Source organism: Capronia coronata (genome assembly GCF_000585585.1).
Source record: "Capronia coronata CBS 617.96 chromosome Unknown acBCG-supercont1.1, whole genome shotgun sequence".
Classification (NCBI taxonomy): Eukaryota; Fungi; Ascomycota; class Eurotiomycetes; order Chaetothyriales; family Herpotrichiellaceae; genus Capronia; species Capronia coronata.
Genome location: NW_006912893.1, coordinates 1 through 25,312, shown reverse-complemented (window position 1 = coordinate 25,312; position 25,312 = coordinate 1). Strand labels below are relative to the sequence as shown.

The 25,312-nt window shown below is 50.4% G+C and overlaps 10 protein-coding genes across 10 annotated transcripts; 6 read left to right on the top strand and 4 right to left on the bottom strand.

The window, feature by feature from the left end:
* Window positions 1–675: 675 nt before the first annotated feature.
* On the top strand, window positions 676–2,469 carry A1O1_00010 (uncharacterized protein; the record flags this gene model as incomplete). The annotated part of the gene is made up of 3 exons (XM_007720931.1): window positions 676–848; window positions 904–1,082; window positions 1,133–2,469. The coding sequence occupies 3 exons, from the start codon at window positions 676–678 to the stop codon at window positions 2,467–2,469; spliced, it is 1,689 nt and encodes a 562-aa protein (XP_007719121.1).
* Window positions 2,470–3,141: 672 nt separating this feature from the next.
* Window positions 3,142–4,273, bottom strand: A1O1_00009 (uncharacterized protein; the record flags this gene model as incomplete). The annotated part of the gene is made up of 4 exons (XM_007720930.1): window positions 3,142–3,288; window positions 3,337–3,419; window positions 3,469–3,929; window positions 3,981–4,273. 4 exons carry the CDS (start codon window positions 4,271–4,273, stop codon window positions 3,142–3,144), a joined length of 984 nt encoding a protein of 327 aa, XP_007719120.1.
* Window positions 4,274–4,782: 509 nt separating this feature from the next.
* On the top strand, window positions 4,783–6,489 carry A1O1_00008 (uncharacterized protein; the record flags this gene model as incomplete). The annotated part of the gene is made up of 4 exons (XM_007720929.1): window positions 4,783–4,957; window positions 5,013–5,314; window positions 5,369–6,256; window positions 6,313–6,489. The coding sequence occupies 4 exons, from the start codon at window positions 4,783–4,785 to the stop codon at window positions 6,487–6,489; spliced, it is 1,542 nt and encodes a 513-aa protein (XP_007719119.1).
* Window positions 6,490–6,689: 200 nt separating this feature from the next.
* A1O1_00007 (uncharacterized protein) lies at window positions 6,690–7,726 on the bottom strand (the record flags this gene model as incomplete). The annotated part of the gene is made up of 2 exons (XM_007720928.1): window positions 6,690–6,894; window positions 6,969–7,726. 2 exons carry the CDS (start codon window positions 7,724–7,726, stop codon window positions 6,690–6,692), a joined length of 963 nt encoding a protein of 320 aa, XP_007719118.1.
* A 1,180-nt stretch (window positions 7,727–8,906) lies between these two features.
* Window positions 8,907–9,320, bottom strand: A1O1_00006 (uncharacterized protein; the record flags this gene model as incomplete). Its single annotated transcript, XM_007720927.1, has 1 exon — window positions 8,907–9,320. One exon carries the CDS (start codon window positions 9,318–9,320, stop codon window positions 8,907–8,909), a length of 414 nt encoding a protein of 137 aa, XP_007719117.1.
* Window positions 9,321–10,625: 1,305 nt separating this feature from the next.
* On the top strand, window positions 10,626–11,938 carry A1O1_00005 (uncharacterized protein; the record flags this gene model as incomplete). The annotated part of the gene is made up of 2 exons (XM_007720926.1): window positions 10,626–11,333; window positions 11,384–11,938. 2 exons carry the CDS (start codon window positions 10,626–10,628, stop codon window positions 11,936–11,938), a joined length of 1,263 nt encoding a protein of 420 aa, XP_007719116.1.
* A 987-nt stretch (window positions 11,939–12,925) lies between these two features.
* Window positions 12,926–13,739, top strand: A1O1_00004 (uncharacterized protein; the record flags this gene model as incomplete). The annotated part of the gene is made up of 2 exons (XM_007720925.1): window positions 12,926–13,282; window positions 13,368–13,739. 2 exons carry the CDS (start codon window positions 12,926–12,928, stop codon window positions 13,737–13,739), a joined length of 729 nt encoding a protein of 242 aa, XP_007719115.1.
* A 1,064-nt stretch (window positions 13,740–14,803) lies between these two features.
* A1O1_00003 (uncharacterized protein) lies at window positions 14,804–20,142 on the bottom strand (the record flags this gene model as incomplete). The annotated part of the gene is made up of 11 exons (XM_007720924.1): window positions 14,804–17,233; window positions 17,290–17,443; window positions 17,495–17,947; window positions 18,000–18,139; window positions 18,196–18,275; window positions 18,334–18,534; window positions 18,590–18,729; window positions 18,785–18,924; window positions 18,977–19,101; window positions 19,156–19,906; window positions 19,966–20,142. 11 exons carry the CDS (start codon window positions 20,140–20,142, stop codon window positions 14,804–14,806), a joined length of 4,791 nt encoding a protein of 1,596 aa, XP_007719114.1.
* A 1,241-nt stretch (window positions 20,143–21,383) lies between these two features.
* Window positions 21,384–22,200, top strand: A1O1_00002 (uncharacterized protein; the record flags this gene model as incomplete). Its single annotated transcript, XM_007720923.1, has 3 exons — window positions 21,384–21,516; window positions 21,575–22,029; window positions 22,087–22,200. The coding sequence occupies 3 exons, from the start codon at window positions 21,384–21,386 to the stop codon at window positions 22,198–22,200; spliced, it is 702 nt and encodes a 233-aa protein (XP_007719113.1).
* A 1,934-nt stretch (window positions 22,201–24,134) lies between these two features.
* A1O1_00001 (uncharacterized protein) lies at window positions 24,135–25,108 on the top strand (the record flags this gene model as incomplete). Its single annotated transcript, XM_007720922.1, has 3 exons — window positions 24,135–24,345; window positions 24,396–24,467; window positions 24,528–25,108. The coding sequence occupies 3 exons, from the start codon at window positions 24,135–24,137 to the stop codon at window positions 25,106–25,108; spliced, it is 864 nt and encodes a 287-aa protein (XP_007719112.1).
* Window positions 25,109–25,312: the final 204 nt, after the last annotated feature.

The following is a 25,312-nucleotide window of genomic DNA, read 5'->3' as shown; positions in this document are numbered from 1 at the left end:
TCAAGGTTGTGTATTGACTCTATGGGGCGGCGCTATGATCATCTGCTTACGTCTGCGGGCCGAGGGCTCTGAGGATCTTTTTGGCTCATTGGGAGAAGCCTGTATCCTATCAGCAAACTAGATTAAAGGGTCTATCTTGAGTTTGCCAATGTGCAACGCATTCCGAAGCTCATGAAACGACCAGGCCAGGATTATCAGTAGATTCCCGTCTCCGTTAGCCTTTATATCAATCACATTTATCAGTGAGTCTGCCTTATCTAAATCCACTCTCGAGGATTCTTCAGCTACCTAGGATATTGACATTTCAAGTTCTGAAATAGGCACCGCATCCCGAGTCACGCCATGAGGCGAGCAGTCAACGCAGTCTAGTTCTCTTAAGTCTACACTCCTCAAGTCTCCACCACTATGACCCTGATATGGGTTAATGCTATCAGGATGGCCATCAGCTGGACTACGCTCCGCTTCGATGGGATGTCTTATCTATCTGCAAAGGCAATTGCTGAACGGGATCATGACCTCGGAGTGTAAGAGCATTGAGATAGATACATATAAATCAGCTGCCCTCGCATCAAGCTTCATGTTTTCATATTCATGCCTCTAGAATATATTAGGAAGACATCGTTTACATTCTTACTTGCTCAGGAGAGGTCGAACAAGGCCTCTATCTACCACAACATGTCCAAAGAAACCAATGTTCCCCTTTCCACAACCAACTCGGTTGTCGAGGGTGATGTCGAGGCTATCTTGCCTCCGCTGCCTGCCAATAGCTTACATCGAGGACTGAAGGCACGACACATCTCTATGATCGCTCTTGGGGGATCAATCGGCACAGGTCTCATTATCGGAACGTGAGTATTACATATTCTCCTTTCTGCGAGGCCACTGTCGATTAACCCATATTAGGGGTGCTGCACTGGCACGGGCAGGACCCGCGTCCCTCTTCATCGCTTATTCCCTAGTCGGACTCAATGTCTATGTGACGATGACCGCGGTTGGCGAGATGGCAACGTACCTACCCACTGGTGTTGGCTTTTCTGGCTACGCTGCCCGCTTCGTTGATCCAGCTCTCGGCTTTGCTCTAGGTTAGCCCGTCCATCCATAACTCGAAGCCCTGCTGACTATAAATCCACAGGTTGGAACTACCTTTTCAAGTACCTCCTTGCAAGCCCTAATCAGCTTACTGCCGCTGCTGTCGTTCTTCAAGAGTGGGTGCCTCGTGACAAGGTGAATCCAGGAGTGTGGATAGCCATTTTCCTCATTATCATGTTTGCCGTCAATTATATCGGAATAGGTGTTTTCGGAGAAATCGAGTTCTGGTTCAGCAGCGTCAAGGTTGTCACATTCATTGGCCTCATCATCCTAGGCTTGGTCCTCGCGCTGGGTGGCGGACCCAACCATGACCGGACTGGCTTCAGATATTGGAAGAATCCTGGAGCTTTCGCCGAATTTCCCGGTATCGACGGAGACACGGGAAGGTTTGTCGCATTTGTTTCGATACTTGTCAACGCCGCATTCGCTTACATGGGCACGGAGTTGGTCGGCGTCACGGCAGGAGAGGCACAGAATCCCAGCCACACCATTCCACGTGCCATCAAGCTCACCTTCTGGAGAATCATCTTTTTCTACTGCCTTTCCGTTTTCTTCCTTGGAATGATTGTGCCATACAATTCGACCGAGCTGGCCTTCGCCAACAAGGCATCCACTGGTGCAAGTGCTTCTCCATTTGTCGTGGCCATCAAGGTGAGCGGCATAAAGGTGTTGCCAGCCATCATTAACGCCGCCATACTCTTGTTTGTCCTGTCGACCGCCAACTCCGATCTCTATATCGCGTCCCGAACACTTTATGGCCTGGCCAGGACGGGACAGGCGCCCAAGTTCTGCGGTTACACCAACGAGCGAGGAGTTCCAGTCTGGAATCTCATCATTGGCAGTCTGATCTCTTGCCTGGCCTTCCTCAACGTCTCTGGCAATAGCCAACAGATCTTCCTCTACTTTGTCAATGTCGTGAGCATCTTTGGAATGCTGTCCTGGTTCGCGCTCTTGCTCACACACATCCGTTTCATCTATGCTCGACGAGTCCACGGTATCACCAACGACAAGCTTGCATATACCGCCCCCTTTGGGCTGACCGGATCCTACATCGCCTTGGCCTTTACCTCCTTAATGTGCATCTTCAAGAACTTTACCGTCTTTATCCCTTCCAAAAGCTATGGGAATTTTGACTACAAGAACTTCATTACCGGCTACATTGGGTTCCCCGTCTGCATCATAATGTACCTTGCTTGGAAATGGATCCACAAAACCAAGATCTTGAAGCCTCACGAGGTTGATCTGCAAACCGATCGACGCAGGATATTGGAAGAAGAGGAGATTTATCTGGCGATGAAGCGGGAAGCCGAGGATGCCAAAGGCGGAAAGGCCAGACTTCCTGGACGCATCTATCGCCGCTTCTTTTCTTGGTTGATATAAGACAGAAGTGTTCAAGTACACTGGGCGGCATGGCGGTATTGAAGAAATTTTAGAGCAAAATGTTATAACATTGATACTTGGCAACGTAGAGTATCATCAGAACTCTGAAGCACCGTCGCAACTGTGTCGAAAGCGTCGTTGAAGAGATTGTCAATTGTCGCAACGTCGGAAGATTGGTCTTTGTCCCTGTCCCTCCGATGACAGAGATCCGGGTCCAGCTGGGAAAGATGATCACAAAATATAAAAGGTTAATTACAAGGCACGAAGAAGCCGAGATAAAACACTAGTAATTGAGCTTTCTTACGACAATTATCATAACTAACGATAGCGGATGTATAGTTCTCGTGTATAAAATGATATTATGAGCTCAACATGGTCGTAAATCCGGGTTCGGACAAGCTGGTATAGGTGATCTTTTCTGACGAGAAGCCTGGAGAATAAGAAGGGCGAAATTACTGAGAAGCGATGAAAGAACTTCAACACATTGGTTTACAAAAAACTATGATAGTTGCGCACTATGATAGTTGCGCGTTCGTGATATGCAGCGGCGAGGATCACAGAATTAGAAGATCAATCGATAAGAGAAGACACGAGAACGAGAATTGGGGGTTTGGAATCCCGAAAAGAAAGGCGGAGTTGCTGAAGCAAACCCCCAAGCCAAGGAGTTGTAAATCAGTAGGCTAGCTTTCCTGCAAGCTTCAACACGATTTCCGACTCTTCAGGTTCCTCGAACGGACGATCTCGTTCAGCCGAATCTTCTTTTCCGAGACGAAGTTTCTTTTCGACGTTGGGATGGAGATTTGCATGCGGCCAGTGTGTCTGTCAAAGTCAGCCATGCATGAAAAGGTGAGCATCTTTGGATCTTACTGTTCCAGCTCTCTGATCAAAGAGTTCGGCCTTGGTTTTGAGATCTTGGGAAGATGCAAAGGATGCAGGTGTATAGCACGCATCTATGCGGAGTCAGCCATGGAGTGTAAGGCGGTAATGCATCTGACTCACAAATAATGGCCCTGAGGTTCTGACTCTTGGGCACTTGGTTGAAATGCATCGTCCGGGAGTCCCACAAGATCAAATCCCCAGGATCTGCACAGACCTTGAGAATCTCACAGCCTCGCTCTTCAAACCAGTTCAACTCGTCCTGAGAGAAGCCAAACCAGTCGTCTGGGCCCCAGGTCGGTCTGTCCATCACGTCCGGATGGATCTTGAAGAACTCCTGCATAAGATTGTGTGAACCCTTCATGACGAGAAGACCACCATCGTCAATGCCATTGGGAGCGAAATTCAAGATGCCCTGCACACATTGAAGCCCTTTTCTGCGTGGAGACTGGTCAATGTGTGGCCAGGGCTCCGTAGGTGGCAGCTGAGTGCCTGACGGTAAAGTGAAGTTCATGCCATCGAAGGAAGCCAACAGCTCATCGGTTCCCCAGAGTCTGGCGAACGCTTGCAAAACTTTTGGTTCCCTAGACATCCAAGTCAGAACAATTTCAGCACACGGCGTTGTGAGTACTTACTGTCTGGCCTCCCACATGAAGCGTTCATGCTGTACTCGATAGCCATGATACATACCGCCCTTCATATGAGTGGGAAGACGCTCCGGAGTCCACGTGGATCGATCATCCCTCTTGAAGCCGAACGGGAACTTCTCGAGCCATTTGAACATCTGGTCGATGTAATATTGACACCTCTGTTCTGGTATGGCATTTTTGACCACAACATAACCATCCCGGAAAAGGTCGTCACGCCAATCTCCATGGCTCTTGCTAGTGTTGACAGTTTGTTCTTGCTCTGTAGTTGAATGAGGCATGGCTATGGATTCTCCTTGCGGTATTTTGACTTGCAGCAACAGTCTGTAGATAAAGACAGCAGGCAGAGATTTTGCTGGAAAGAAAAAGAGAGCCGTCTTCTCTCTTTCAATACCTACATATCTGCACATGTTGGGCTCGCCGAACACCGCTCCAATACCGTCCCCCCAAGCTCAGCCGCCGCACTAAGCATCTCGCGCGAGGCTCGCCCGAGTCCATTCACGTTTTGTCATTGGCTGAAAAATGGCATCTCGGGCGAGATTCGCGCAAGATTCTTGATAACCCCCTTTCGTCCAATGACCGGTTTGGAGATATCATCAATGAAGGTTGGACGACATTTCATCGTCCTACCACGAAGTCTTGATTCATAAAATGAGGCAGGCGCACGATGTTTCTCATGAATGTCGCACTCAGTTGTTTTGTTCTCATCGCTCCAGAAATCTGACCAACGGTCAACCTGAGACTTATTTTCGAAGACTTGAGTCGGAAAAATATAGCATCCATTGACAAAATGTCATTATCTAGCCCGGTGCCAACTTACACTGCTGGCTCCGCAGCATGGTGGAAAGATGCCGGAGTACGAAAGTTGGTGTTGTGGCAAGTTTGCATTCTTATCTCGCAAATGACCACGGGCTACGATGAGGTCGTCGTCGGTAGCTTCCAGTCTATGAAGCCGTGGGTAGCAGGTTGGTTCCAAATCTCAGTTCCCAATTGAACTTAACTGCTTACAATGTTATACAGACATGGGCCATCCAAACTCTTCACGTCTTGGATTGATCACAGCCGTGGTCTTCATTGGTGGATTCGCGGGCGCCTTCATCGCGTCACCAATAATCGATCGCTTCGGCAGGCGTGCTGGCATGCTGGTTGGGTCTACAACCACCTGTGTTGGAACTGTGCTTCAGGCCGCAGCCCAAGAGTCGGATATGTTCATCGTGGGACGACTTCTGATCGGGATGGGGATCAGCTTTACCTGCATCGCCGGGCCGGCTTTACTCTTTGAGCTGGCGCATCCGAGGATGCGTGGTACGATTACATCTAGTGTAAGTATTAATGGCACAACAGTTATGCCGGAAACGGGCTGATTTCGACCACAGTTCAATGTTCTCTGGTACTTGGGGTCGATCATCGCCGCGTGGACTTGCTTCGGCACGGGACACATGTTGACTTCCTGGTCATGGAGAATCCCGTCCATCATCCAAGGTCTACCATCTTTATTTGTGGCACTTTCCGTCGTTTTCGGCCTCCCCGAATCACCGCGTTGGCTCTATGCCAAAGGACGACCTGAGGAAGCGAGGAAAATCTTAGGTCGTTATCATGCAAATGGCGACGAAACTGCATCGATTGTCGAGTCCGAGCTCTCGGAGATTGATGCTTCCGTCGCAGCAGGAAGAATTGCAAAAGCCCAAGGATGGAGTATACTCTGGCGCACCTCCGCAAACCGCAAACGCGTGGGCGTTGTCATCGCAGTGGCACTACTGACTCTATGGAATGGTCAAGGTGTTATTTCTTATTATTTCTCTCCCATCCTGACCAGCATTGGCATCACGAGCACCACCTCTCAGACTGGAATCAATGGAGGTCTTCAAATCTGGAACCTGATATGTGCCATGTTTGGCGCACTCCTCGCCGATAGGATCGGTCGCCGCCCGCTCTGGCTTCTGTCTTTCATCGGCATGATCTTGGCCAATGTTCCACTGACGGTTGCGAGTGCCATGTACGCCAATCACGGATCAAAGGCTGCAGCTTACACTGTTGTGGTCTTCCTGTTCCTATACGACGCCGCTTTCAATCTCGCCAATAATCCCTTGTTGTACGGCTACCCTCCGGAACTCCTCACCTACCCCATGCGTGCAAAGGGCATGGGTGTTCAAATTGCCGTGTCTGAGGCTGCCTTGACCATCAATCAATATGTCAATCCGATTGCACTGGATCACATTGGATACAACTATTTCATTTTCTATCTTGGAATGCTGATCTTGGGGGTAAGTCTGACTGTTTGGTCGTACAATTTGTCGCAGGAAGCTCATCATCATGGCAGACTGCGATCATCTATTTCACTTTTCCCGAAACCAAGGGAAAGACAGAAGAAGAACTCGCTACTTTATTCGAAGATTCGGTTACGCCGCAGCGCACATTGGAGGGTACCGAGTCTGGGAAGGAACCTGCCGCCATTGACGAGAAGATGATTGGTAACATCACCTCCACGAAGTTGTGATAGGATCAACTTGAAATATTATCATGATGATCTTGGTCATCATTATGAGACTATATAGAGCTGCAGTTCCAAGGAGGCTTTGCTAAGTGGAATGCTGGAACTGATGAAGTTGGCAGTCCATACTTCTATACATTTGGTGACTCCTGATAGGCACGCGAAGAGTAATTTCTGGAAGTCAATAAACATTTCAGACTTTTTTTTTAGCTCTCATCCGTCGGTTTAGATAAGTATTGTTGGAGAGTGGCAATCGCACGAGCAGCGACAACACTTTGATCCTTGATATCAGCGAAAAAGGCAATGCAACGCTCCACGTCCTCAAAGTAGGCTGCTGCCGTATGTTCGTCACAGAATTGTGCTTCAACAGCCAAGGTGATAGCCGCTGAGAAGAGATTCGCCGTCGTTGCCCTGGACGTTGCAGAAGTATAGCATCAGTAACAGAGAGGGGAAGACATATGGAGTCATTCGGGGAAATAGCATACCAAGGTCTGTACCGTGCCAAGGCAGAGCTGTACCGATGAATGAGGGATACTGTGGCTCTGGCCGATCCGAGGCACACTGCCCGACTTCGAACGTACGAGTGTTGCGAACGGATCCATTGTTGCTGGAGCACCCTGTTGATGGCCATACGATAGAACAGAAAAACCAAAGATATGCTGTTTCGTTGCCAGAGGGCCCAATCCAGTGACTGCTCTCCACCATTCGAATCCGAGTCCGACAATGCCTCAATTTCCGAACCTGCTTGTAGATGAGGGGGAAGTCTATCAATGACACTTGCGAGTGCTTCATCCGATTTCAAGACCAAAGCCTCGAGCTTCGTCTCATCGTGGCAGACATATCCCAGTTCCATGTTGAAGGCGTGATAGCATCGTGCGATCTCAATCATGGCCATATGATACTGGATTGGACGTGGTTTAGGTGGCGCAAGGTGTGGATTTTCGGCCAAGGTGGGGTCGAGGAGCTCGTCATCGTCGAGAAGCAACGGAGGGGCGATGTTGAAGTCGATCTCACGGACGCATGGTGGTCCATATGGTCTTCGGAGCCACTCGCATATCATAAAAGTCCACCATACCCTGCGATAGATTTCGTCTAGAACCAAGGAATTGTTTGGGCGTTCCGCATTCACCCAAAGAGTTTGGGCGATGCGGATTCCCACTGCGAGAAGTGTCGAGTGGAGATTGAAGTCTCCGAAATTCTTGAAGAGGCCGAGGAGGATTGCGATTGCTTGGACCGATCGCATGTCGTAGTTCCGAAGGTAGTCTGCCTTTTCAAGAAAATGAATGGACGCATCGTACCAGTTCCCAAGTACTTCTATCGCGTTATCTGGCAGCATTGATGTCAGCCATCCAATTCCTCATCATTTCGCCGTCAGTCACTATACCAAGTGGCAAGCCAGCTTCTGCGACTTCTTCCGTCGTCATGAAGAGCAGACTTCCCTTCGGATAAATCAGCGCTGTTGCAGCATATGATATCATGATAGAGAGCCATACCGCGATGAAGGCGAAATATATCGCCAACCAGAAAGGATCTTGACAGAGCAAGGGCTTGTGATCCACCTCATCCCAATATCGGGCGTGCTCTGAACTCAGAGTCGGAATATGGATCGCATAGTGAATCCAAGAGGTCCAGATGAATCCGTGCTCGAGCATCCTTTCGCTGCATGCACGGGACGGGACGAGTATATCTGCATGTCCCCGTATTTTTTGTTGGTGTGCGACATGAATATCTGAGAGAAATGCGTCCTCGAAACTTTCAACTGCGGACACGTAGGTAACGTGAGATGAACCGGTTGTCTGGCGGTAAAGATTCGATCGTTCAATTATTGTCTTCAAGCGGTGATTTTCCTCCAGCAGATCCGCGTAGCTCGGGCCTACCTCTTGAGGATTGGGACTGTGATGTGTGAATTAACACTTGGACGCGTGACACCAGACATGTTGGATGGTGGACAACGGAAATGTTAACATGTATGAAAGTGACACCTACGATATGATCTGGCCCTTTACACGCACTGTTTCCCGAGAACAAGACGCCTGTAGCCCATGGCTCACACAGGATTGACATGGTATCTTTTTGTCACATTTGATCCGCTTTTTGGCACATCGTATACACGACCGAGGTGGACGCTGCGTGCTACGTATCGTTGTAGACATGAGAAGGATTGATGACGCTGCCAGGAGGGAAGAACTTTTGCTGGGCAGACAATGGAACTTGATTATCGAAGCGTTGATGCACATGACGGGTTTCAAAGCTTCGAATTTCCGCCCTGAAATTCATCACGCCCAAGTCCGTTGCCGCCCGGAGATTAGTCAGCCATGATATTATCATAAAGTCGCGGTAAGCTTCATGGTTGGCGCCACAGTTTCGACAATATGATGATAGTGTGGAACGGGAGTAAGGCCTCAAGGGAAGATGGAACATGATCAATTGCGTACAGAACGACGACCAGCGTACGTCTTCTGCTTCTTCTTTGCCGGCTGCAGCATCTCGGCTTCTTGCTCCTCTGGCGTTCCATGCTCGGTCCAGTACACATCAAGGATGTCCTGTGGGACATTGCCAAGTGGCTCCCAGGTCATCTCTTCATAGCCATACCCTTGCCACTTGATGTTCACAACATAGTCGCTATTTGCCTTTTTTCCCAAGGCTCCGATCCAGTCCAGCTCCCAGAGCTGTTCACTTGCTTTGCCCTTGCCCTTGCCTTTGCCCTTGCCCTTGCCCTTTCCCTTCCAACTTGCTCTGGCTTTCTTTGGTATCAATTGGACCGTTTTTGGCGCAAGTTGGCGATATGCCTTGATCACGGTGACATCAGGAGCAAGGGTTGGTTCCCACTCTATCATTTCTTCATCATTTCTTCATCCTCCTCATCAAGATTGGCAGAAGGCGAGTTGATATCCGTGGAGGGTGCTGGAGCCACAATGGATGGCGCGGCATTTCTGACTGACGGACTCGGTTAGGCCGGAGGGGAGGAAGAGAGGACAACAACGCTTGATGCTGCTGGAGGGATGGTAGATGAGGTGGCGGCGTCGGCGGCGGCGGCGGCGGGGGAGGCGGCGTTGGTATTGGTATTGGTGGTGCTGGTGCTGGTGCTGGTGCTGATGGTGGAGGTGGCAGGGACAGGGGCGGCGGCGGCGGCGGGAGCAGCAGTGGATGATTTGGCTTTTGGTAGCCAACGGTCGACCTACCACTGTTGGAAGACGCCGGCACGAACAAGGGCAGCAAGGCTTGCAGGATCTATACCATCCGTGAGAAAAAGCCCTTTTTCTTTGCTTGAAGAAATGCTTACCTTTTGGAGGCCAATCGCTCGGTGACATTGTCGACACAGGGGAGTCGCCTTTCTTCGGCGGTGGCTTTTCAACCCAGAATCTTGAACCGGATCGAATGTATTGCAGCGGCCTGTCTTCAAATGCGTCCGCCATGATGATTGCAGAACTGACAAACTCGGAGGGAAGGGTCTGTTTGTACAAGGACACCCAGGTTCCCCTGGGGCCCTGCAAGTCGAGTATATGAAGAGAAGAAGAAAGAAATATTACACTGCAGACGGGCAGAGAAGGTACTTATACCTATATCCATGGGTACTAGTCATGAGTCCTGCAGCAATGAATCGTATGCTGTCACCGGCCAATGAGAGCAGTTCTGCCTGCGTTCAGTGGCAATGCCACGCGCACCCACCGCACCCGCGCCGGTACCCTCTACCATGTCTGTTGATTTTCTTCTTTTCCTTTCGTTTTTGCCCGTGAAGATATTCCCTGCAAGCCTCTCCTCTCCTACCAAGCTTGTTGTGTTCGCTGAAGTGTGGACTGCCTCTCTTCTGCCAGACTTGATCAGGCCCCAGGGGAACCTGGGTGTCCTGTTACAGACGATTTATCTCCTGTTCTCTGTTGTCGTCTGGTGTCCTCTCCGTCTCTTCCACCCTCTCCGCCATTACTCGTGCGGGCTCTAGGGGAACCTAGGTGTCCTTACTAGACGAGTTCAACCTCCGTCGACTGTCTCCGCCACTCCACTACTCGGTACGGGCCCCAGGGGAACCTGGGTGTCCTTGTTCAGGAAGTCATACTTCGATATCTTCTCCTACAGTTCTTGCAAGTGAGTTTCTTCATGAATATGGTGTCTATCAGAGCCAATCCTTTCTCTAGTAAGTCATTATGGCCTCAGAGCGCCCCCAGCTCATCAACCTGGATTGGAGGACCCCTCTCAAGTGTGAAGACATCATCATCAAGTTACAATGCTTTGTGAACCAAATAGATGCCAAAGAGCAGGTCTCCATAATCAGTTCACAGTCAAAGTTCAGGAAATTGGAGGCAGTGAACAACGGCTCCCGAATATTACGACAAACTAAACATAGTCAAGTCAAGTCGATCAAGCCTGCCGATGACCATTATGACACGCAATACCTCGGAAGACTCTCACATATTGCTCAGATTTGTGCCGAAAATGCGTGTCTCAAGCGCGTCGACAAGTCTAGGGCCTTCAGCTCTCAGATCAAGTCGGACGAAATGAGTCCAGAGCAAGCAGCCAAGGTCTTGAACGATCTTGCATTGACACTCGAAGTCCACCCGTTCCTCTTGGGGGTGGAACCAGAGCCATCAGGCCTGGTCTTCGTACCTGACGGCGTCAAAATATCAGCGCAGCAAGCTTTTAGCGCCAGGTCGTTTGCGGAGACCAAAACGACCTTCAGAAAGGCACTCCATGGCGGCACATGTCACAACATCCCTCGTTTGACCACAAAGCTCAGCATATTCCAAGTGTCGACAAATGTCCGTGCGGTCATCGTCTCCGAGCACCAGAGCATCATTGACGAACTTGCCACGTTGTCCGGTGATGCCCGCCTACGAGGCGTGATATTTGTTGCGGTAAGGTACCTTTACTTATTCTTTCAGCTGTGTATCTGACTATGCTCTAGACAAACGGCTACCCCGACATTGCCACGCGGGAGTTCTTGAATCAGCTGTCCCACAACCCTGCCTGCCGTAAAATTCCTTTTCTCTATGCCTCGGACGGCGATCCACAAGGCATCGAAATCTACGCCGTACTGAAATACGGTTCAAAGCAGTGGGCATTTGCCGCCCCTCAAATGACGTGCACACCCCTCAAGTGGGCTGGCCTGTCTCTAGGACAATGGAAAACGTTCGTTGATGGCTACCGTGAGCGGTATGTCAATTCACTAGGGCCGATGGAACCCGCTAGTAGGCAAGAGGAGGCGAATCGTGCTAAAAGGCAAGCGAAGGACGCAAAACAATGGCTGAAGTACTTAAAATCCCGGAAGCCGACCTTATGCGACAAGTCAAAGTTGAAAACACTCCTCAAAGTATACTTCGACGGCATCGACCGCTCCGAGGATGATGTGCGCCTCAAGCTTGAGCGATTCATGGACGACGGCCAGGTAAACAGCCAGTATTGCCACAAGCTCGGTCAACACACTAATGTTTTCAATAGAAGCTTGATTTCTACGACTTGACGAAGCCCGACAAGACTGGTGTTGTCGAGTTCATTGCTGAAATTGTGGCCAGAGAGCGTGGTGAGATGTTTTGTTCAGGCCGATGCAATTCCAGCTCTCCGCAGCTCAGACGGTTGCGGCCGGCTCTCAAGCTGTGTAGACAACTGGAAAACGCGCCAGTTAATAGATTGAACGCCTGAACTGCGCCGAGTGCCTCTTGTTTTATCTAATGCCCCTGCCTTGACATTGCTTGTGCACAGTTTCGTCTACTCCTGACAGCCCATACGAGTATACCTTTCATCTTCATCGTATCTGCTAGTATGCGCAATTTTCGTGATATTTTCTTACGATATGGTATGGAAAGAAGCTTTCCTATTGGGCATTGATTAAAAACAGAATGGCACAGTCCGTACGTACAGATACGAAATACTCTTGAGTATATGTTAGAAACTTGCTATCGAGGTTAAATATGTCGATCATTAACTGCTGCCGCTGCATTGTTGAGCCCATTGTTTCTATGATCTCCTACTCTGGTACAGGCTCTGTTTGCATCATAACGTTGAATAATAATGTTGACATCTGCAGACCATCATACATAGGTTATTAGTAGTTGTATATTTTAATTTACCAATGTTTGTATCTCAATCAGGGATCAAATATAACCGCGGGTTGGCAGAGTGGTAATGCACGTTGTGGTTCACAAAGTTTCTGGTTCAACTCCAGTGCCCGCACATTATACTTCTTTTTTGTGTTATTGACAGCCTGAAACTATTCACTGTAATACTAGTATCTACTAAAGTACCCTGGGTGATTGCTTAGTATTGGATGCCTATATTTCCCACGTACCAGATATTTTCTTTTTGTATCTGCATTCCCAACTCCATACGATTCGTAACAGCTCAGGGGAACCTGGGTCTGTTTTCTTCATTGAAACTCTTTTTTGCACTCGTTTCAGTCGAGCCACATGTCAGAAACCAGACAACTTCTTTCCAGCTCGCATACTCCAAAATGCCTCGAACATACCCTTCCTTTCCACGATCCTACCCCGAAATCCCCCGACTTGAGCCTCACTCCATTGCATCCGAGGATATGTTTGCAACGGCAAAATTCATCAATGAAAAGCTTTCTCTTCTCAACCACGTCGAAGAGCACCGTACAAGCATTATTTCATCGGGCCAGCAATGGGGCAGGAGATCGTCGGAGAAGATGGAGAGACGCATATGGGTTCAGATTTGTCCTTTCGTGCTTCTGGGCTCGTACTATGTATTCGAAACCGTCAGCGCCTTCGAAAGGGTCATTCCTTCCAGTCAGCATCAAGAACAGTTTGCCAAAAAGCACAGGGAACTGATTGATTTCTACAAGAAGGTAAGTTGTTGATGACTTGACACAAGCCTTGTCCTTCTCACTCACTGATCCTGCACCAATCAAAGTCACATGCTGACTTGACTAGTGGCGTTTTGATTCAGTGTCTGTCGAAACCTTGGCCCACTATACCCACGATCGCAGCAGCCCTTCCCAGAGGGCACCGTCCAAATACACAGAGATGCGAGCCTGCAACAGCTTGAACTGTTACAAAAACTTGAGGGACGTCGACAAGTTCAACCGTCCGGAGAAATACATGACATACGTCATGGAGGCTGAAAAGGAATGGCAAATGATCAAAAGGGAGAAGGGGCGTCTGGATGCGTTAGGAGATACCTATGCGGAGCTGTGGTGGTCAACGGACTGGATCGACCAGCACCTCCGGTTCCTGGATCAGGCAAAGATCAAACTTGCACCTCGAGAGCAGAAAGAAGATGCAGATGAAGCCACCAGCGGTTAGACAGTGTGCGTAGCAACGGCATTTCATTCATACAGCCCCGTGATGCTGAAGCATGAAAAGGGACAGTTTTGCTATCTCAAAGGCCCATTCCTCGAAAACTAGGTTCATCAATAATACCACAAACGTGTTTTGCCAATGCCCCATCGGCGCCAGGGAAGGAAGCTACGATGTGCCACTGGAAGGTGGGCGACAAGTCATGCAGCACCTCAAACTCGAGCCTCTGGTCCCCGTCCAGACATCACAATACAACAAGATCGACAAGGTCGACGAGGATGAGACTGCCAACCCATCCGCGAGCCACTTGCACTTGATATACGACTGGTGGAGGTACCCGCAATGAGATTGTCAGTTTCTTTTGTTCCTCGGCAGCTAAAGCAACAACCAAGCTTGTTGGTGATCTCAGCTCACGCTCGTGGTCGTCTATGGTGCCCTAGCGTTGTTTGCGGCTATATCGACGTCGACTTGAATCACCAAGAAGATGGGAATTGTCGAAGCTGTTCTTTTTGTTTCTCTATCCTTCGCTCGCCACCACATCCCAAGCTGTCCGGTCAGCAAGTACAAGGAGTAACATGATGGGTTTGCGCTTGGACCCCCTACCTTCAAGTATAAGTGCTAAAACTCGCAGATATGGTCAAATGTAGGTGCCAGCAGGTGAGTGGATCTTCATTCGCAGCTTGTTTTCGATTATCAGGAAAAGCTTTGGCAACCCATGCGTCAAAGTAGCATTGATCACCCGACGACAGCTAGGAAGACTTAGCCAAGGTAAATGCTTCAGAGTAGAAGTCCTACTGTCACTGCGGAAAGGTAACAATGCCATACCAGAAGGTGTCAATTTAATATCGACCAGAATTTCAGATGGGTCGAGAAGTTAGCTACAAGAGGGATGACCGATCCACATGGACTCCGGAGCATGTTCTCACTCATATGAAGGCGGTATGTACCATGGCTATGGAGTGGATCCACAACTGCTCACTTTTTCGGACATGTCTAACGTTGACAAATACACTGGCCGCATGCAAATCTCCATCCAAACGGTGAAAAGAAGCTTCCGTTACATCTTTCCCTTACATGATCATGGCAATCATCGCCATCAGAATAACGGCACCAACCAAGACTCGAGAACCGGTAGATCCAACTTGAGAAGCCCCGCCGGTATACAGAGCAATATTGTCAGTCGCCTGGCCGGCGGGTGGGGCGTCAGAAGTCGAAGTGGACGGCGTAGTTGCGGGACCAGAGAGTTCGTCAAACGTCGTAGAAGATGCAGGGATCGCGCCAGTGGATATGACAGTGGCTTCGGCACCTGAGGTTTCGTCAAGCGTCGTAGAATGTGCGGGGATTGCGCCAGCGGATGTGACAGTGGCTCCGGCACCTGATGGAACAACCCAGCCGTTTGCGCTTGGAACGGTAACAATTTCTTTGGCATCATCGTCGTCAGCTCCGTCCGGGCCGTGATGAGGTTGTGCAGGGCTAGAGGGTTGTCCTTTGGCGGCGGTCGTGTCTGACGCCGATTCATGGGACGGCCATGTCGCCGCATTGGACTTGTGGGGTCCCTCCCACTCGGTGACGGTGGAGGCAGGCTTAGGGCCGGTCAACTCAGGTTCGGTCGGGGTGGCAGTTACGGGACAGACAGTGGTCGTGATCGAGACAACCATAGTCGTCACCGAGGTGGTGAGCGACGCAGCTGGGCATCGGGGGATAGTGCTAGGACAAGCCGTGATGGTGATCTTCGTCGTCGAGTAGATGGTCGAAGTGGTCCAGTCTGCAGACGTTGTTGGATGTGGCTTCGCTGGCCATCCTGGTTTGCCAATGCTGGTAGTGGTGGTGCCGGCCGTCGTCGGCAAAACGTCGATTGGGCTGGAGCTTAACACCGTGCTAGAAGTGAAGATGGAGCTCGAGTTGAACCGAGGCCAAGTGCCATGGTGACTGGTCGTGGTTGTGGTCGTCAACAAGCTCGTCGTTGTCGTCGTGGTTGTGGTTGCTGCTGCCTGTCCTGTTGTCTGAACCGCGGAGGAGGTAGAATCGGGTTCACCGGGGAGGGGTCCCACTGCACTCTGTGATGTTGCGATACTGCTTGTGCCGAAGGAGCTACCGGTCGCCGATGTACCTGCCGTGCTTGACATGCTGGATGTTTGTACACCAGAACCAGTTGAGATAGACGAGCCGATCTGCGAGGTTGTAGTTTGCCCAATGGGCGAAATTGTCGTACTAGATGTGGAAGTGGCGATGTAAGTAGTCTCCACTGTCGTCGGTGTCACTTGTGAAGAGGTGAACCCTGCGGAAGTGGTAGAAGTCATGGCTGACGTAGCATCGGGCATAGACGAAGAAGTGCCAACTGAAGTAGATTCTGAAACTGCAGACGAAGTTGACAGAGTTCCAGACGATGTGAAACTTGAAGCTTCAGCCAAAGTTGTTGTCGATGTAGCAGCCGAAATTGTCGTCGATATTGAGGTTGAGGTACTAGACAAGGTGGATGTCGATAGGCTGGTAGAAGAGGTCGTACTAGCAGCGACCGTGGTAGAGGTGACGGCCGCGGTTGTATTCGTAGTCGCGGTAGAGACACTGGTAGTTGTGGTCAGCGTCGATACACTGCTAGATGTGGTGGTAGCAAGCACAGAAGTCGTGGTACTGAGAGTGCTGGAGGTACTGGTACCAATAGCACAGCGAGGATCCGGGTTGAGGGTGGCGACAAAGGTCACTGGTGTACAGCCTTCCACGACCTCGGCTCCATGTCTCAAGATGCCGTCACCTGGTACAGATCCACAGTAGTAAAATTCAGTCTTGGTCCCTGTTGTGCAAAGAAGCTGGCCGTCCTCAACTTGGCAAACCATGTAACTCCATGAGCCGGTGATCCGGCCTGCTGAGTAGACGTAGACGAGACTGCTGGCGATGGTATGTGCGCTTCCATAACTGACTACGCTGCTCCCTGGCGTGGTAATACGTAAGTGGTTTTCCGCTGTGAGGGCAAATTCCAAAGGCGTGTTGGAGCCCGCAATATTGAGGGCTAGGAAGTCGGAATTCCTGTACAGACTGTAGGTCACACCCTCATTGACAGCTTGGAGCACCAGAGGGGTCACGGCACAATTCGGAGCTTCCGTCGTGGTGGGTGTGGCCGTGGTAGTCATTGAAGATGTGGTAGTCATTGACGTCGTGGTGGTCGTCGACGTTGTGGTCGTGGTCGTTTCTTCCCCCCGTACGATATTAAACCAGGGCGAAACCCTTATTTGCCAGTCGTTCGGGTCATTATAGTCTCCATAGGTGCGTAGCGCTCGAGCAAGGATCTTGAATTGTCCACTGGGAATCTCGGTACCGTTGGCAAGCACCGGCTGTGAGTAGGCCTCGATTGTGCCGGTAACTCGGGGAAAGAGGGTCAGGGGGAAGTTGATAACCTCATCGGCAAGTCCAAGTGGGCGAGTCCTGATGGACCCAAGCCAATTATTTTCGTCGCCAATGAAAGGATAGGACCAGTCGGTTTCGTTCCAGTCGCGGTAGACCAGCTGTAAAGTGTTGCAGTGAGCTTCGTGGATATAGGAAGAGATAGGTTCGAACTTACATCGATGCTGAGTTCTCGAGTCGACCATAGAAAGTTGAAGTACGGTACTGGGACAGTCTCTCCAGCATCAAAGGTGTAGTTATAGCCCTCCTCCATATAGCCACCATATCCACTGAGCCATACCGGGACGCCGCGTTCGAACTCCCAGATATCGCTGGCGTAGACGGAGCCTTTGATACCTATCTCGCGTTAGTATAGCGCCAACCGAAATATAGAACTGCTTTTACCCATATAAGTAATCCGGATTACCTCGCCGTTAGAGCCGGCCACCACAATCGAACCTCCATAAACAGGTAAAGTGTTGGCCGCCGGGGATGACGGCTCAGTAAAGATGGCCATAAGTGACTCTGTTCCTCCTGGTGCTATTGTAATCGATTCTGCCGAAAGTTGCACTTCTGCCACGTTACCCTCACCAGACACGGTCGACGGGGAGGTAGTAACCCAGGCATCTCCACGCCCTTTGGATAGGATTGTGGACCCTGGCTCATGGATAATCTGGTATGTAACTGCCTCATCTCCCTGGTTCGATATCGATACAGTATGGACAGGGCTGAAGAAGTCTGTGTCGTTTAGGTGAAGAACTGGAGGGGAGACCGTGGTCACGTATTCAAGCACTTTGTAGGCATCGATTAAGCCAGCGCCTTGTTGTGCAACGGAGCTAGAGAGTTTGTTAGCTTGGGAGAGCAACACAGAGACGAGTATCCACATACGCCAAGTTGGATGTGCCGTCGTAAGATATTACAGGCCTCCCACTGGCAATGATCCTTTGTCGAGCAAGTTCTGCTGCCTCGCCACCCAAGGCTTGACGTCCCCCGCGAGACTGGAAAAACAGTGCACCCACACCTGCAACCTAGATGGGCACTTTGTAAGTACTGTCTATATGAGCAACGCGAGAAAGAAGCTCACATAGGGAGTAGCCATGCTAGTTCCCGAATAGGTAGCATAACTGCCCTTTGAGACCGGCCAAGTTGAGAAAATATCGCCACCTGTGGTGATTAGCGATGCGAAAACATGAAACACGAGGATTTGGAGCTTTGGAAATACCAGGGGCTGAGATTTCAGGCTTCATTCGAGCATCCAACGTCGGACCCCACGAACTAAAATAGCTGATTCCACCTGCTCCGGAACCGACTCCTTTTTCCACGGGCACTGGAACATTGTCGTGCACGAAGTCATAAGTGATAGTGTAGTTCTGCTCATACTGTCCGACAAGCCACATGCCATCGTCGTAAGAGATCAAGGCGACTTTTGCACGGTATTAGTAACAAACCACACCAGGTGGATTCAGAGGCACACTTACATCCCTCCGGCTGATCAACGGGTAGATACACTGCTCGATCAGGAACCTCCCAGTCTGAGCCCTCAGTGTTGTAATAGAAGACCCATTTCATCTTGCCCATGACATTGCTGTCCATCAGCTGCCAGACACAGTCTCCCCGGCTGTGACATGTCAGAAAATCGGAATGTCCACTAGCAATGTTGCGTGGTCACTCACGGTAGGACAACGACAACGTCGCTGCCGAGAGCCGGTTCGGACCACATTCTGCAAGAATTGATGTTTCGAGTATCCGGATACCAGGCAGAAGAATAGGTGCCGTCAAGAGTGAACTGTCTTTGGGTGTCGGACAAGTAGACCTGTAAACCAACGTCAGGGTGTTCCTGCAGAATCTGCCATTTACAATCTTACGATCTCGCGCGATTCACCACTGCTCGAGTGCGCAATCGCAAAGAAACCAACGTGACTTTCATGAGCCACACTCCCGATGGCCAGAGATCCGTATCCGTTGCCGCCGTTGCTGGTATAAAAGGGTCCTGTAAAACATAAACTTAGGAGCCGGTGCAGGATAGTGCCTGGATTGATCGCACCTGTTGCGCCGTCATTCCCGGCAGCTATAGTCACCAGCCTGCCCTGTGCATGTATATTGCTTGCGACAACCGCCACAGCACTCTCGGGGAACCCGCGAGTCGATCCAAGAGACGCGGTGATAACGTCTGCACCTTCTTCATAGGCCTGGATAAAACCTGCAACAATCACATCCTCGTAAGCAGTTCCCGCGCAACCAAATACCTTATACATGCGCAACGTTGCTCCAGGAGCCACCCCAGGTACCACCTCATTGTTACTACCAATAATACCGGAAACGTGCGTTCCGTGGCCATGGCAATCCGCCGGGTCACTGTCAGGCTGGTAGGGGCTGCCAATTTCGTAGTTATCGCCAACAAGATCATAGCCAGCATCAATCTTATACCCCGGACCAAACCCGCCACCGAGGTCTGGGTGAGTATAGTCAACACCACTATCAATAACGGCAACGATAGCGTCGCTACCGTCATATCCCAGCGCGTGTAGCATATCGACATTGGTATCATTGTGTGGACTCCAGATAGGGGTACCGGCTGCTGTGGTCCCGGCGGGCTCGACGGGCAGACTAAACAAGCCTGCTTCCCAGACCTTTTCTACCTCAGGAAGGGCTTGAATATCCGCGAGCGATTCGCTTGAAGTAGCCGATGCAGCCAAGTCAAATGAGGCACCGTGAAACACAGATGAGGTGTAACTGATGGCCGGTTGCACCGACTGGCCGTTACTCTGAAGAGTCTCGAAGAAGATAGAAGTTTCCTAAGAGCCGTTCAGTCAGGAATTAGTTGCTCTCATACGTTGGCATTTTGACGACTCACGGCGCTGCCATCTCGCTTTCTGAACTTTTTCGATCCGTAGTCGGAGAATTGAACGATGTATCTCCCCGTGGATATGACCGCAGGAGATGCGGTGCCCCCGTCCTCCGAACCCGGCAGCGTTTGAGCAGAAACCGTGGCGGAAAGGAGGAGAGACGCGAGGGAAATGAGTGACTTCATCATAACAAAGGAGTGTAAACGAGTGGACGGGATGCAAAGATGCTCAGGAAAGAATGAGTGGACGATGATATTAGATCTTCGCGAAACGAACGTACGAGAGCATGAGTCTCTTGCTTGAGCCACGTATGAACTGCAAGGCTCTTGTTCCAGTTATAGCAATGTCATCTGTACACCGATATCGCCCAAACAATCAAAGAAACGCAAAAGTCTATTCCTCAACATATTTTGGACACTTGTAAGATGCCAGTCTGAGCCGAAATTGGAAATGCGGCCAGGAGCAAATAGAAGAGCTTCGTCGAGAGCAAGCCGTGGACTTGTTGTCAAGTTCTGATCGCAGGGACCGCCATTCTGGGGCATGGTCGCTATCTTGGTCTCCTGGGCACGAGAATTGCGACCAAGAGAGAGGATCCAGGGGCAGATTGTTTTTGGTTTGATAGAGATGCATCGATCCAGAGACTCCTATCATTTCGTCCTGAGCTTATCTATCTTGCCTGGTATACCAGAGTAAGGGGTCTTGGCAGCTCTATATGCGCACTGCACCCCGTGGGCGGAGCGTCAAGCTGGAATGGAGTCTGTGAGGGCGGAAAGCGCGGCGTGAGTGATAGGCCGGAATCGGCGCCAAGGCCGACATGTAGCGAGCCGGCGAGTCCGGTCCTAGTAGCACAGTATGCATGACGCAGTGGTTTTCGAAAACGTGGCTTGAGCGATAGTGAGACATGCCGCTCCCCCACAATATAGACCGAGGCTGATATTGATAAGATTAGATCCCTAATATAGATTAAGGCTAATAGTGATAAGATTAGATCCCACAGTATCTGATTAGACCCGAACCAATGCCGACCTCGGCATGCAAGGCGATTGGTCGGAATGGGCCGCCAAGTTGTATAGGACACCCAAAGTCTCCTGTCGAGTTGGCGTCAACGGAGTTGCCAAGGTGATAGTATAGAGTACGGATCCTGCTCCTCCTTGGTAAATGTCAGAGTTTTCAACATTAATCAGTCAAACAGTCTTGGAAAGGCGTGTCTTATTTGCAGACATTCCAGTTCTGCTTGTTCCGGGCCGGGTCTCAAATGCCTGTCCTGGCCAGAACCAAAACATCAATCACAATGCTCTGACCACCATATTGGCTCTATAAGAGGTTGAGAGGATCATGGTGTTTTCCTATTTCGAGTCTGCAAGCTCCCCTACCTTTGCTTGTCTACCCCAATTATTTACTCCAGTCACTCGTTCCTTATCCCACCATGCGTTACTCTACTGTTGCACTCGCGGTGGCCGGCATTGCCACCGTGTCCGCCTTTGAGTACCCAGACTTTGTCCCCCTCCACCGTCGTCAAGAGCCTGGTACTCCTCTCTATGATTGTCACGCCAACTGTGGTATGTATTTCGGAGATCCCAGACCACGCGCGAGATGCTCACGTATCTTGTCCAATAGGTGGAGTGATCACACAGTCTCGCACCGAAAACTTCTGTTCGAGTGCCACGTTCCTTAGCTATTACGACGCCTGCATGGTTTGCGCCTTGACATATGATATCTGGCAATACTATGGCAACAGTGTCACCACAGCCGGGACGACTTGTGGTTTAGACACGACTCCCGAACCAGCGGTTCCTGTAGAAACAGAAACCACTTCCTCGGAACCAACGACTCCAACAGCTTCAGATATCGTCTCTGTGTCTCTCATCAGCGACACACCGGTCACTACTCCCACCGATTCACCAGTCGCTACCTCCAACACCGATGCACCAGTGACTTCCTCAGCAAGTGAGACTACAACTCCCGGCGCCGCTGTCTCACCCTCCGCCACCACGCTTGCATCTGGTGTCCCAACTTCGAGCGAGGGAAGTACGCTGGTCTCTAGCACCTGGGGAGCCGCTTCAACCACTGAGGTACCAACCTGCATTGTTCCTCTATGTAGAGCTGCTGCTGACCCAAAAAATTCACAGGCCGCTACAACCATCGCTCCTACCCTGGCGATATACACAGGCGCTGCTACCTTCAACAGCGTGGATAACATCTTCATGTGGTCCTTTGGTGCTGTTGTAGCTGCTCTTCTTTAATGGAGACAATCACAACGCCGACTGACGGCATCTCTTGAAAACGTGTCAAGGGATATGTATTGATATTTGTTCTATCTTTCTCTATTAATCAAGATGGGGACCTTGGGGATGTGACCTGTCTTATTTACTGATACAATTACAACGAACGTTGTGCTTTAATCCAAAGAACCTGTTTCCATTGATCTTATGTAGCAACGTCTCAATCAGCTCTACAGATTACGGAGCAATCACTGTAAATTGTAAAAGCAGATCTATCATAGAGAGAAAGAGAGACGCCTGACGGGTGACGGTTTCGTTACATGTTCTCTGATTTCTCGCCAATTCTCCATGGAAACTTCACCTTTGAGGCTGCCGAGATGTGAGGGTTGAGCGTAGACTGAAGATGAAATCTTCTGAAGCGCGTGACCAGTAAGACACTTCGATCCTCGATTCAGCACATGCACGTTCAGCTCCATTCCTCTCGTTGCTGACAAGTCTTTTTGAACTCAGAGTGCGTTCAAGCCACATAATCCACTAAAGGATTGATTTTTGACACTTGACCCAACTTCCGACAGTGCATTGTTCTCTTTCGTTCTCGCCAAAACTGTGTTTTTGGACAGCAATGGTGGTTTCCTATCCACCTCTGTTAGCAGCGCTGGATATGGGCTATTTAGACATGATGTTATTTCTGCCACACCCAAGAGGGTTGCTTTTAGACTGGGTTTAGAAGAAGAAATCGTTGAAAAACAATATATTGATAGCCACGTGATTCTCGATTCCTCGGAAGAGGTTTCAGACACTTCGGAAATCGGAAGAATGGAGCACAAGATTTCGGAGGACATTGGCTCGAAGGGAGCGGTAGGAGGATCCAAGTCCAGGCAACTTGCGCTCGAGGTAGAGGAAACGAAGAGACATTGATCCTCCCAAATAGACTCGGCGCAAGAGGTGGGACGCTCAGAGGCACTCACGAGTCACACAAATTAGCTCGTTAATCAGAGCACACCCTCTTTTCAAGACGAGGCCTGGACTTGCTTCTCAGAGACTGATCACTTCTTCAAAACTTTGTGGACCATCAGCAATAGAACTATGCCACGGTCGATCATTGTGGTAGGAGCTGGCCAGCAACGCCCAGAATTCAACTCCTGGTCAACCACAACGTGGAATTCCCAGGGCGGAGCCGAAAAGAGGTATTGGGAATAGACTATTGAATCGAGTGAGACCATCGTGGACCAGAAAGATAAGATGCACCAAAAGGAAACATGCTTGTACATACAGCTCCTCTTTGGCGCGGAAAACTTCAACATTGCCGACATGTTATGCATGCAGGAATGTTCCGTGCCGAAAACCGCAATCTTTGCTAGGCCCAGGATCAGACCACTCATTTGCAACCTTCCGGATGTATGTCCAAGGCTTTGTAGTCGATGTTGATGGCTTGGACACGGCTTCTGAGGTTGGAGAGCAGCCAATGACAGCACGGCGGAGAATGAATGGGTCCCGCACAGATTTTGTTTATCAGATTGGCCAGATATGTCTCAATCCGTTCCTCCCCCAAGACTTGCCCGTCGCACCGCTCGTCAACTACAGTACTAGTAGTTGCACGGCGCCAAGTGTAGCTAATGGGTTTGTTGCTAATAAATGGCTGGTTGCCAACCCGTTCGGTGGTAGCCGTTCGTGCTCGCTTTAGTACGGCCAGAGCACTTCCCATGAAATTGGTGTCATGGTCCTTGGCCGTGGGTCTTGGGAACCCGATGTCGCTTGGTTGTCCTGTTTTCCGCAGACGCCATGGACATGGACTGAAAAAGAGGTAGCTAGCAGAGTCCTAGCCCATCTTATATATGGGATTTGTCTTCTCGTACCCCCTACCCGGATTGTCAAGTGATCTTATCAATTTCGCAATACATCCAGTCTGCCAGCAACCAGACTCTCTCCAGCAATTTCAATCCAGCCTGGACAAGATGTTGTCAGTTCCAAACGTCTTGCTCTTGCTCTTGGCCTACACTGCCGGCCGGGCTCGAGCACAAGAAGAGCATGGAGAGGAGGCCTCCAAGGAGATGGGCCCTGTCGCCTTTATGTGGCCACCGGATCGACTCTGGGGCGCCGATGTCGACAACCGCGCCCCCTGCGGTTCCGCCTCGGCGCCGGGGAACCGTACCATCTTCCCCCTCCGTACGTTGTCGCTGTCCGCATTCCGCAACTGTCCAACTGATGATGTGTAGTCAATGGAGTGGTTTCTCTTGTGGCACAGGACGAATCATGGGAGATGACAGTCTCCATTTCTTATAACAGCAGTAAGCTTGGCCCATACCTTCCGCCCCAGGGTTGTCTTGAGACTGATGAAACCTTCACAGACCCGACCTCGAATGATGACTTTGAGGAGATCATCGCCGCGACACATATTCCGGAGGTGGACGAGGGTCACACTTGCTATCCTGTCCCAAATCCTCCCACCGATGTCGAGGCCGGCGCAAATGCAACTTTGCAGCTCAAATACACCTCAGACTTCGACACAGACAAGAACGAGACATTCTATGCCTGCGCCGACATTTCTTTTGTCTCGACCAGCCAATTCGACGTCTCCGTACCCTGCTTCAACGCGACCACGGAAGACTTTACCATCTCCGACAATGACTCTTCAGACGATGACTCTTCAGACGGCACCTCAACCTCAAGCAGTGCGTCTTCGTCTACCACGTCGAGCTCGTCTTCGTCGTCAGGCCTCTCTGGTGGTGCCATCGCAGGAATCGTGGTCGGAGTTGTCGCAGGAGTGATTATAATTGCGGGCCTAGTATTCTACGGTTGGCGTCGGGATAAGCAGCTGAAACGACTTCGCCGCGCGGAAAATAACCTCCGCAACATCAAGTGGGACGAGCAGAACAGAGCATCGGAGAGTTCGCAACCTGATATCCCACTGGGCAATATGGCCAAATAATTTGATTCGGCCAAAGGATGGAAATCCCAGCATTCAAACCATGTAGAACTGATGAGTCGAAAGTCGCTTTCGTAGCTGCGGATGGTTCTCTCCAAAGATGAGATCCCTCGAGTGTTTCCACCAAGAACCGCAATTTTTTACGGTCACGTAACTTGTATCTTGCAAAGGAGAGTCGTCCAGCCTGAATGGAAGCTGCTGTAGGAG